This window comes from Primulina eburnea, chromosome 7, assembly GCF_022965805.1.
Source record: "Primulina eburnea isolate SZY01 chromosome 7, ASM2296580v1, whole genome shotgun sequence".
In the NCBI taxonomy this organism is placed as follows: Eukaryota; Viridiplantae; Streptophyta; class Magnoliopsida; order Lamiales; family Gesneriaceae; genus Primulina; species Primulina eburnea.
The window spans coordinates 3889576-3902791 of NC_133107.1; the positions used below are offsets into that span (position 1 = coordinate 3889576).

Genomic DNA, 13216 nt, shown 5'->3' on the forward strand with positions numbered 1-13216 from the left:
AAATAAATGTTGCTCAGTCGGTGGAATTCAATAAATTGATTGAGATTAACGAGGGACAGAGGAGAAACGAGAGAGAATAAGAAATACAGTTTCAAAATTTTCTTTTCGATTTTGTGACTTATCGATTTATCTAATCGACGAACCGACTTCAGTTCTGGAATCGTTGACATGAGGTCTTCGATTTGAGGTATAAATTTTATAGTTTTGGTGATGTTTGAAATTCGTCGATTTCTGTAATAAATCCAATAAATTGTTAAATCATACTGAAATTGAAGATTGTTGAGTAGTGTATGATTTTAACGAAGTAGAGAAGATTATTGGGTTGTTGTTTTGAATTATTCCTAATTTATTATAATTAGGGATTTTTAATCGTTGGATTGAGATTGGAGAGTTGTTTGTCAGTTGTTATTAATTTTGATTATATATTTGGAGTCTACGAAGAATAGGCTACATGTTGATATAACGTTTTCGTAATTTGACGGATGTTGTAAAATAGCCTATTATTTGAAGTTAATTAATTAGGGTGTATTTGATGGTAGTATTGTGAATTAAATACACCAGATTATTAAATTGTTGAACAATACGAATTTATAATCGAGTTTTATATTTTGTTGAATTAATTGTTGTTGGGCTATTTGATGTTATGTATTGAGGCTGTTATAACTGTGTTGATACGGTGACAATGATCTGATAATTATTGTTGAATTATTTAGATACATCACAAGCCTCAGGATCAAAGAAATAGCCAGATTATATATATACTCGATTATCAGGTACGTGTTGACGTACGAGCATATGTTGTTATTGTTTAGTATTGATGAATACTATTGTGTTGAACGATGATAAATCACCGGAATTGGGTGATTTGGTATTATATTTGTTGTTGTTTATTATTGTTGATATTGTTGATTATCGTTGTTGGGAGACGCTCGTTGATGTTGTCACGTTGATGTTGTTCGTTCAACGATATTGCTGTCGCCGGAGTTGGGGTGCGACGTATCGTTGATGTTATTCGTTCGACGATATTGCTGTCGTCGGTGTTGGGGTGCGACGTATCGTCGATGTTGTTGTTCGTTCGACGATATTGCGGTCGCCGGTGTTGGGGTGCGACGTATCGTCGATGTTGTTGTTCGTTTGACGATATTGTTGTCGCCGGAGTTGGGGTGCGACGTATCGTCGATGTTATTGTTGCAGTGTGATGTTGCTGATGTTGTTGATGGCTGATTGTCCAGAAACGGCAAAGGGGGTATTTCTGTTATCATTTCAGTTATATTTTATGTTGTTAATATAACTGTTATGTATTACGATGATGATTGTTGTATATGCTCACCCTTTGAGGGCTGTTTCTGTTGGGCAGGTTACAGGACTATGCGTGAGACAAGATAGTGGTGAAGGACTAGGTGTGTCTAGTCAAACAGTCCTGTAGTTGATAGTAGATAGAGACAGTATAGCTTATTGTCTTACTTGAGTTGTATGTGTGTATTTATTATACTGTTTCTGCTGCGTTGACGTAGATAGTGTGGTGATTGCACTATTTTGTCGTATATGCATTATATTATTACGTCGTCGAAAATAAATTTTTTTATGACGTCATATGTTGTATGATTACGTGGCGAGGTTTGAGGCGCCACATTTGGTGGTATCAGAGCATATGTTAGATGTCTGGGATGGTTAGGAGTTGGGTTTGTGATGAGGGAGTTGGATGGCGATATTATCTGCGTATGTCTGTGCATTTGACTTGTTATTGATTATTTCTCGATGTGATTGATTGTTCTTTAGTTGCATGTGCTTTCGTGCGAAAGGTGTGATGATGATGACTGGATTGTAATTGTTAAATGTTATGATTAACAATTTGATTTCCAGTGATGGCAGCTAGAGAACAGGTACATCCACACGAGGAAAGAGATGAGGTTGACAGTGGGTTTGGACAGATGAATCCATTGCCACCTCCTCCTATGGGACAGGCACCTGCAGATAATGCATGCACGTGGAAATCATATAAAAAATGGTCTAAAATGTTGTACTGGTTTATCCGTAACCTCAATCTTCGAGTCCAAATTAAGAACTATAGAGTATTTTAATAATTCAAAATCCACAATTTTGATGTTAATAGAGCGTCCATGAAAAATTATTAAAAAAAAAAAACCACGATATTCGATTGAGAATTTTGAATGGGCATCAGGTTGTGCTTTCGGAGAAATTTGTGATAATTGATTAGATATCATGTACTAAACACACACATACACATATAGAATGTAAACGAATCAAATCGTTCGCGAGCTACTCGGAGCTCGATAATGTAAAATCTTGCTCGATAACATTTGTTAAGCTTATAGAACCAAGCTCGATCTCGACAATTTTATTGAGTCGAACTCGAGTTTAAAGATATTCAGCTTACGAGTCTCATTATAAAAGCTCGAATCGAAGTCAAGCTGATTCTATTCGGCTCGGCTCGGCTCGGCTCGGCTCGTCTCGTTCAATTCCCTAAATATATTAGTGAGTTTTGATATGGTGAATACCGACTATGGGTACGTTTTTAAAGTACTTGTTGAAACGAAGCAAAATGTTGACCGTATTCAGACTAGTGTTCTAAATGGCGTTCGAGACAGCTGCCTAGACGGTAGACGGCCCTCGACCTTACCACCTATGCATGAGATGGGTGTTTTAGGCGGCCCAAGCTATACGGCGTTGGGGAGACGGGTCGAGGCGGCGAGCAAGCGGGCAGTCAAGATTTTTAAATTGTCAACAATTTTAAAAATCTAGTCAACAATTTTAAAAACTAGTCAAAATCAATTAATTTTAAATATCAAAACCCTAGCACGCCTCACTTTCTTTATTTTATTTTTGGTTTTCACTCTCAAGTCTCAACCATCACACACAGTATGTTGCCCGTCGCCCGCCAACAGTCAGAATATTTAGGTTATGCATTGCATATTTATTATTTATCATACTTTTTTTTATAATATTTCGGATTTTATGATTTCAAAAATCAATTTTTTTCTTATTATTAATTTATTGATTTATTGTTGAAGATTTATGACAGAAAAAGATAACAACAAAAGTTGGAATTTAAGCCAAAGTCTAATGATATTGTTTGGGAATATGAACTGTTGTATAATAAAGAGAAAAAGGATTGGATCACATGCAAGTTGTGTAAGAGGCTTATTAAATGAGGAGTTTATACGGTGAAGCATCATATTGCGAGTATTGTATGACAAGTTGAAGCATGTCTTAAAGCATCCGAAGAAGACAAAAAAAGAGTGAGAGACTATCTTGAAAATAGCAAGAATAAAAAACGTCAAAGGGTGGACGAACTAAAAGAAGAAAGGGCGGAGGTAAACATATGTGTTGATGAAAGGGATGATGATTGTCAAATTGTGGGAGATAATTCAAAAAAAAGCCAAAGAACCGCGGGCCTATTGATAAGTGGACCTCTACAATCGATCCAACAAAGGCAAGACAACAAAACATAATTGATGCCTTGAAGTTAAAGTTTAAAAATGATGTGCATGAGTATGTTGCTAGATGGATATACGAAACATGGATTCCTTTTCATTCAATTGACAATCAAAGTTTTAGACAACTTGTAGAGGCGATTGGCCAATTCGGTCCGGGCTACAAACCTCCAAGTCAATATCTTTTAAGAGAGCCACTTTTGAAGCAAAAAGTTGAGAGGACCAAATTTTCTCTAAAAAACATGAAGAAGAGTGGATGAAAATGGATGTTCAATAATGACTGATGCATGGACCGATCACAAGAGGAGAAGCATTATGAATATATGTGTTAATTGCAAGCTAGGCACTTCATTCTCTGGTTCTATTTTAGATACATAATAAGAAGAGAAATAGACTTGAGACATCAAGATTGAATGATCTTGTATATGTCAAATTTAATGTCAATCTTATGAAGAAGAAGAGTAAAAGAGAAATGGGTGGAGATTTGCTTCTATCCTCTCAAGCTAGTGAAGCTCAAGGTTGGCTTGTTGATGATGGTGATGAAGATGAGGTCGAGCCAGGTTCAGGACTTACTTCGAGAATGGTAGCAGAGGCCTCGGGAGCGGATGAAGTGCTACATACAAGGAAGAGTGCAAGGAACATCCCCATTAGAGAACTTGACGAAGATTTAAATACATCGGAAGAGGAGAATGAAGAAGATGTTGATTTTGAGTCCGATGATGAGAGGATCATGAATATAGTAGATGATGCATATGTAGATGATTTAGAAGATTAATTATGTTTATTCTACTATTTGTTCTAATGATGGATAATTGATTGGAACTTTGAAATTTAAACTTAATTTTTTGGTACAAATAATTATATTACTTTGTCAGCATAATATAATGATGAATCTTTATTAATTACACATTATCTAGATGATATTATATTGTATGAAGCTTCTTTGTGCTTAAACATTATTAATTTCACATTTTACATTAAAAAAATTGTGATTATTTGTTATTATATTGCATGATTATCTATAAAAAAAATTACTTAAAAAATTCAACCGCCTAGGTAGCCAAGGCGGTAGACCGCCCCGCCACCGCCTCCCGCCATTTACAACCTTGATTCAGACCAATTCCTCGAAAAAAAGCAAAAGGTCGTGGTCCAAGAACCAAAAAGGGCGGAGTACAGCTCGATATTGCTGATATGCTGGACTGGAGGAAATCAACTAGTGCAGGTGGTTCATTGGGAGTTTATGAAGCATCTGTGTAGAGGGTTGGAAATACTTTTAAACAGTTCCCAAATGTTGAGCCTGATAACTGAAATAGGAAGAGTGCGATCCTAATCACAGATTATGAAATTCCTTGCTCATTTTCTGTACAACTCTTCTTCAATGGCTCCAACTTTTGGCCTGAAATTGGAATCTACGTGAATAAATTTTGTGAGCAAGACAGTATAAACAAACTAATAACCAGTTGTGGCCTTGTAGAAAACCAGCCTCTGCTGAATACTAATTGAGTCAAGACCAGCAATATATTGAATGGATCAAGAAATGCGAAATCCTTTCTTGTTATGAGACATTGAGATTGAGAAGGTCAAAAATTTGTACTTCAGCCTGAGATAAACAGATAGAATTTGCAACGAACACCAACAACAAAATTCACACGGTTCTGGGGTAGCATGAACATCGGACAAACTGAGAAAATCACTGCATATCATTCCCTCAACAGGGCTGTTCCTCCTTAATGTCAAGGTAAATTATATGTATTCGGCAAATGCAACACAACAACATATACTAGCAACTAATAGGAAGTTTGTCTCCCATTATTGCCTTGCACGAACAATTTCTAACGAAAATGACCTCCTTAGATAATGAGTGATGAATCCATAGAAAGCTAATAAAGCACACACCACTGTACTAGAAAATATGAGGATGAATTATCAATTACACTGCAATATATCGTTAAGCGTTAAAAGATCAGGAGTGTAACAGATGCAACAAAATTTATTTCATCATCAATCCTATCCCGTGTTCACAATTTTTTTTTCTTATCAATGAATAGATATCTTTACTTGCATGACTTCAATGTCTTGTAGTTCTTGAAGTATTGTTTTGATCAGTGGGGGATTTGGTATGAGATAGATGACATCGATAAGATTGATATTTCTCACTTAGTCTCTTTCTATGATATTTATATGTTCCAAATAAAGCAATGACGAGCTAAGCTTAATGAATAACTCACACCCTGTTAATGGTTTGGGGGGCTGAAGCAACACGCAGTAACAGCAGGTAATGTATTCAAAATCGTCAAGAGTTGCTATCAAAGAAAGCCCCCTTTTCACCATTGAAGGGAATCCATGGCACATTGTTAAAGTAATAAGCTGAAGGGTGGTAGGACAGAAAGCTCAATGAACATGTGGCAAGAAAATGTAGTTAAATAAAGTGCGTATGAATTGAGTTATGAAATCACATCCATAATTTTAACCCACTTAACTTAATGGGATGATTTCGATTTTGGTAATTTCAAATTCAAATCTTTGCAATTTATACTCATGACTATTGATCTTTTAAATAATATATCGCCTAAAACTAAAAGTATCAATCCTCTTAGAAGTCAGTTCCTCAAACAAATATGATAGAATTTTGATATATGACCAGTGATGTGTACTTTATAATCCGAAAAACTTGCCCTTTCAAAAGTAAAAAATCATCAGCAAATCCACAAAGCACAGTAATCCACACCCAAATTTTGAGATTATTTCCTCTGATGGCTAAAAATTTCCAATCTTGTCAAATAAAAGAGAAAATGAAAAACGAAAAAAGAAAAACAAATAAATGTTTTACAGTTCACAGAACCCACTTGGAGACATCACAACCTTGAACAATACATCCTCAGAATACAATAAACTGCCGAAACACAAAACATAGTTTAGCCGATCAAGAATCACAATAGAAGACCTGGGAGGGCAAACGCAAAGCTTCGGGTTTAGAAAAGCACGTGTCATCAACGGCGTCGCTTCGACACCACCGGCACTTCGGACTCTGAACGCATTCGGATCTTGTGCTCATTTCGCTGCAGTCACGAACTGGATCGACCCGATTGTAGTTTTTCGGATTCTTATCGGTCGCTAATGTGGATAGTTTTGGTCCGCGAATCTGATTCCGACCAGCACCGTTTTCAAAAACAGAGGCATCGGATAAGTCAGGTGAGGAAGTTAACAACAGGATTAACAGTGAAGAAAAAGTGAAGATTGCCATAGCTTATGAAAACTACGCACAGATCATACAAAAGTAGGAGTTTGGACGGAGAAAAATGTGAGAGCGAGGAAGATTAACGAAGTTTACACAGAAAACAAGCACTTTTTTATTTAAATAAAAAAAGTACAGTAAATGGCCCATGCAGGTCTCGAACCTGCGACCTTCGCGTTATTAGCACGACGCTCTAACCAACTGAGCTAATGGGCCTTCAGTTACTAATTCTCTTATTTATAATTAATAATCTATTTATTTTAGAGAAAAAATCACTATATTTCAAATATTAAAATGTATAGGTACGCACATCATCCGATAATTGCATATAAATGAAAACACTATCATTCCGTATTTTATGATTCTATTTGAAATTCGATTTCATATCAAATTTTATAAAAGCAATAATTTTGTCACTTATCAATAACTTCGGTTGTGAAATATGATGAATTTTTGGTGTTGATCAAAATATGTCTATCCAGCTTCATAGTGCCCACTTTCTTTCTTTCCTTCATGTTCAAAATAAATTTGTTATCTATACTCTATAGTCTGATTTTCATATTTCAATTTATGCTTCTCCATCTTATCATAAAAATGTAGATACAATTTAAACGAAAACATCCACTTAAAACTAGAGTAGTTAGCATAAAGAAATTCAAATTTTTATATATACACATAATTCAGATGCACTTTTTTAGCCTAGGCAGCAACAAGAAAATAAAATAATGTTTCTAATTAATTAAGTAAAAACTCGGAGATTATTTTATCTACGAGCGGAAAACAAAATTGTATTTTAAAAAAAAAATGTTCGTTAAAAAAGAAGTCAAGTAACTAAACATGGATACGAACTCTCCACTTACAATTACAACAATCATTGAGCATAGAAACAGAATTTATGAAAGCATCACAAAGAACAACGAATCAAAAATTGGCTATGAAAAATTTTTCAGGTTGGAAAATTTTGATAAATAAAGGTGCGAACCTCAACTACATAAGCTATTCATACCCTTAAATTTTGGTTCTACGAAGACCAACGACAGCTTGTGCGGTGATCCTGTGATGCATGGTAGTAACAACCCAGTGCCTTGGTTCTTTGATAATGAATATGCGTAATCCGAACCCGAACTGTATCTTCTTTCATACACAGACGAGCAAGACAAAGAACATAGCTTGAAGGTTCGTTATCTTCGACATTACAAGGATCAAAACAAGTAAGCTTACACCGGTTTCATAAATGGTTGCAGACAGCATAATCTTAAGGAACAGTGGAACACGTGAATCTTTTTGGCAATTCCTCCACCACTTCCATTGAGATTTCATCAAATCATAATTTACCTAGCATTTAAATATGTTTTCCTCTCTTTCCCCCCTTCAACAGGTAAGTCGGAAATCAAATTAAAAGATTACAGTTTATGTATCACCTCACCTGGTACCAGCATTACCAAGAGTAAGTTCAAGATCATCAGGAACACATTCATCGTGAATTCTTTCTCCTTCCCATGCTTTCACCACTCCCATGGTATTATTGCTTCCAAATGAAAACTCAGCAGAAACATCAGACATTGGAACATCAGCTGTCCGGTCAATCCCTTGTGCAACAATAGGAGAACAAGTTCCACTTTGTCCAGGAGTCCACATACAAGACCCCCCAGTCGACAATGGTTCCTTGAACGTGAAAGGATTAGGTGAGACAAGGTTGAATGTTAGAGACGAGGGCCCGTTTTGAGGAGTTTGGACACCAGAAAGCCATCCTGAATCAGGTGGAGTTTGAGTACCAGGACTTTGTGTTGCAGAATATGGTAGGAAGGGGTGGTGCAGCCCAGGCCAGAAAGAACCAGATGTTGGATCATCCTTCATTCTAGGAGTACGAACAGTTGGTGAGCTTAATGGAGGGGAGACTGGTGCACTTAACGAACCACCGGGTACGTAAAGATGATGGGGAAACTTAGATGGAACAGGACGAGAGCCAGATGATAAGTTTTTTAGCCATGGGATAAGGGAATTAGGATCAACGGTGTTACTGCCATTGTAGTTACAATGGTTCGAGACTGGGCTAGCAAAGGCAGACAATACAGGGCTTGGATTAACAGAGGTTCTGGGGCTTGGTTGATTTGACGTGCAAGCGCTCACCACTGCTGAACCAATGGGCTTGCAACCCTGCAAGAGATAGAAACAGTTGAGTGGAAGCAGAAGAATACGGACATCACACCCATGTTATAATCATGATTATCTGGGAGTTTATTCCCAACATCTTATGGCAGCACTCGCCAATAAAATTTCATTCAAAATCATCTTCCTTTGCATGTCCTTATGCTCGCCCTACATCATTGAGTTTAAAAGACAGCATTGTTATGTCAAGCTCGCAGTTGGAATGATGTTACCTTGAGAAACTAGCTGGTTCTCGATTCTTATCATGCCAAGGGAAACATTGTTAGTATCGCGGCTCATCACTTTAAATTTGTTATTGTAATTTGTAGCTATAATGAGGACTTCAAGTATGATACCAACTTTTCCCCTTCTCCCTAGCTAGTACGCGTAGATATTCAATCCAAATGAAAGAGACATGCAGATCAACACCTAATTGCAATTCTTAATCTAACAAGGATGATCAAACACAGTCATAATTAGCTACAGAGCAACTTCCTGTTTCAATACTTGCACTTTAAATTGAACTCCTTACAAGTAGGAAAGCCGTTGCAAATCGAAACTTTCAAATTTATACAACAAACCCAGCTGAAAGAACGCGCCGGGCAAAAGAAAATCAGAGATATAGAGCTTGTTTGCATATTTGTTTGTTTGTATTTGGGAGAACATAATTTTTTTGTAGATACTAAATAATATCATAAATTGATTTAAAATATATTTTAAGTCATGATGCAATTTAGAAAAAAGGAGAATGAAAATTGCTATAATATTATATCTATTTTTTCCCCAAAAAATGAGAAAAAGATAACAATAAATTTATCGAATTTTATTTACAAAACTAAAAAATTCCGAAAAAAAAAAACAACAACCAAGGGCCAAGGGCGTAGAGATCCATAGTTTTTCACCGCAGGCAGAATTAAAAGTGAGAAGGGAGATTATTCAGATCAAAATGGCCTTAAAAAGATAAATAAAAATTATTTGACAGAAGTAATGGAATGAACTGCGACGATTAGCGAGGGGCCGGATGACTACGGCTCATTTTAGCAATGCGAACCGGAATCAGCGGTCCCGCAAGTCCTGTAGAGGGACCGTCTAACTCTAACCTATCAACGTGATAAAATGGCTCAAATGCGATATGCGCATCTTAGCAGCCAGCAGCGTGAACCAAGGAAACTCAACTGCAACCTTGAGAAGTTTATTACAGCTCAAAGAGATGAATAAATGACCGCAATTCAATTAGCTCAAGCCCTAAGATCCACAGCACCGACTGTTGCAACTTAATCGTACCTTTCTGTAAGTGGTACCATCTTCTCCAACGATCCAACCAGCTTCGTGGCAGAGTGCTTTCAAGACCTCGTTGTTGTCGCAGTGCTTGGGTAGCTTGTAATTCCCGTACATCCTCAATCCGGCAAAGATCTTGGCGGCGATGGCACGGCGGCGCCTCTCCCTGCGCTTGTTGTTATCTCTCTCCTTCCACGACGACATCCGGCTTCCCGACGTCATCGATCCACTGAGCTTCGGCTGTTTAGACGGAACGGTCGTGAATCAGGACTGGGTTGACGTGGAGAGGAAAGATTATAAATTATATTATATGATTTCAAATGAAGAGATTGGTTCTTTGGTTCCGCTCGCCGATGATGTTAGGTAATGATAATAGAACGTATTTGTATAATATTTTTATAATTTATTTGATTTATATTTAAATAAATATTAAAAAATAATTGTAAAAAATAATAAGAGATCACACTGTAATTTTAATATATAAATTTTAAAAAAAAATAAAAAATAACCTTAAACCTATAACCTAAACTTCAGAAAATAATGATTTTATCTATTGAAATACATATAACAAATTTTAACATTTTTATTAATATATATAATTATTAAAACAGACCATGACACTAAAAAATTAATTATTCTAAATGTCTCAAACTTAATAAAATAGTATAGATTAATAAACAGAAAAAGTAGAAGGGTCGATAATAATTTCGGACTTTGGAGGTAACACTTGTGATGAGATAATAAATAACTATAAAATAATATAATTATTTTTAATTCTAATAATTATAAAATTTGGTATCACTTGATGTGGGATAAGATAATAAATTAAAAATTAAATAATATAAATAATTTTAATTCAAATAATGATAAAACATAAGCTGATGCAAGAATATTATATCTCATAGTTCACATCAATCATAATTTATCAAGCGTAATATATAGTGATCATAATTTGAATATAAATAGAATTAATATGCAAGATTTAGTTTAATAAAATTCTAATTGCTATAATACATTAAATTTTAAATTTACTATTAATAAGTGATATAGGTGGGAAGCTAAGATGTGGGCGTATAACCCATACCTCTCTCCCTTATTGGGCTATGAACTTGGGCTCAATACTATTAAATTCTTCGTGGCCCTTAAATTATTGGTGCATTGCTGGAGGTATATATAATATATACTAATGCACTTATACACGTCATGTATGCTTATACAATATTTTTTATAATTTATATTTAAATGAAGATTAAAATATAATTATAAGAAATAATGAAAGACTACACTGTGATTTTAATATATGAATTAAAAACTAAATAGAAAAAAGAAAAAAAAGACCAAGATAAGAATTGAACATATAGCTTGATGTTTAGGAAACAAAGAACTTCTTTGATGAAAAAATCGTCAAACAAAATTGACTCGTGAGACTGTGTAGTTTATGCTATATATAAATTAAATTGATTTCTTCCTGTGGCAAAGAACTTGTTTGATGAATCCGTTCTACGAAAGAATATGTGTACCCCGAGTTGTGATCTACACCAAATTTCACACTCCATCTTTAATTTAGTTAAAACTGTTTTTGTCCTTTTCCTTTCAAATTGCAAAATCTGCACTGAAAATGGTCTTAGCTCATCAAAATTAGCTCAGGCTACCATAATTATGCACAATTCATTTTCTATTTAACCAAACAGTTATGGCACGTAAATACAACCACCAAAGGTTGCATACGTAGGGGATCATTCATAACCCTAATGTTTTTATTATCCTTTCTTTACGATATTGTATATAGGAAGCCCGGTTTGCGAAAACGTGCTCGAATATGGCAAGGTGTAAAGGTTTAGTTCTTCTTGTTGTTTTTGTTGTGAATTTTCTTTTATCTTGTGTCATGTAAGTAAGTTGTGAAGCTGATCATGTATCAGCAGTAGGCAACCCGGGGACGAAAAAGGACAGTCTGAGGTTGGCTATAGAAGCTTGGAATCAGTGCAATGAAGTTGGAGAAGAAGCTCCTGAAATGGGAAGTCCAAAAGCTGCTGATTGCTTTGATGTATATAAAGCTTCTCCTCAAAAGGGTCGGTTTTAATTATCTTATCTTAAAATAGTAGAAATCTGGAGTTTAATCAATGTTTTTTGTTTCTCTGTCTGCAGGACAAAATAATTGCTCACCATGCAATGAAGTACCATATGCATAGAGTTACAGAGAAAGAAAACAGGCTTAGAGTTGGGGAACCATTCGAGGGAGTTCGAGAAGAAGCACTCAAGAATTCTTACCTATATGCGGTAAAAAAAGAACTCTACTTGGGAGTAAATATCTAAGCGTGATGGACTCGGCGGGTCAAGGTTATGATTGTCCTTCAAACCATGTTCTTTTTCAAATTGATTTATACTTTTCCAGAAAAAAAGTAGATACCGATCCTAGGATCCAAATATATCACTCTTTCTGACCCGTTTTTGTCCGTCTCAAACAAAATCCTTGATCAAACAACGATCTCAGTGGATTTTGATTCAATCCGTTTTTTGGAACTATTATTTCAAATTGTATCACTGCATCCAAGTTCAAGAAAGCAGACTCGTTTCAAGATTCCATGAAAATCTGCCTACTTTTCTTGGCAAAAAAATACCCGTCTTACCTTTTCTCCTTTTCATGAAACCTAAATTCTTTGATGCAGATACCAGAATCACCAAATTTCAAGGCGAGGTTCGCTTAACATTCTTTTTAAAGCATCTGAAAGAAACAAAAGATCCCGCAAGCAAAAATGACGCGAAAAAGCCAAGAGTAACTAGACTAAAGAGTACAGAAAGTGAAGTGAATAAGGAAGATAAGAGAGAAATTTCCACACCAAAAGTTTCCTCAGCCGACAATTCGGGAAACTCCATTCAGGCAACTAAAGAAAATGCTGAAACTTACGAATTATTGAAAAGAATACTAGAGGATGATACATGGTTCAGTATAGAAGGGGAGGGAGACATGCAAGTGAATCATTCCAAAGCTATTGTTTAAGTTGGTAAGATGATGGAATCATACAGAGCTATGGACGGGGTGAACCTCAAGGAAAAAGCCTCAGATCAGGAAGTGGATGATAATATTCCTATAGACTTCTGG

The 13216-nt window shown here is 35.7% G+C and overlaps 1 protein-coding gene and 1 non-coding gene across 2 annotated transcripts; both read right to left on the minus strand.

Annotated features, from left to right (window-relative positions):
* Positions 1-6832: 6832 nt before the first annotated feature.
* TRNAI-AAU (transfer RNA isoleucine (anticodon AAU)) lies at positions 6833-6906 on the minus strand. Its single transcript has one exon. It is a non-coding gene; the product is annotated as a tRNA-Ile (tRNA).
* A 726-nt stretch (positions 6907-7632) lies between these two features.
* Positions 7633-10474, minus strand: LOC140836741 (BES1/BZR1 homolog protein 4-like). The gene is made up of 2 exons (XM_073202484.1): positions 10123-10474; positions 7633-8847 (listed from the first exon to the last, which is right to left on the minus strand). Exons 1-2 carry the CDS (start codon positions 10336-10338, stop codon positions 8113-8115), a joined length of 951 nt encoding a protein of 316 aa, XP_073058585.1. The 5' UTR covers positions 10339-10474; the 3' UTR covers positions 7633-8112.
* Positions 10475-13216: the final 2742 nt, after the last annotated feature.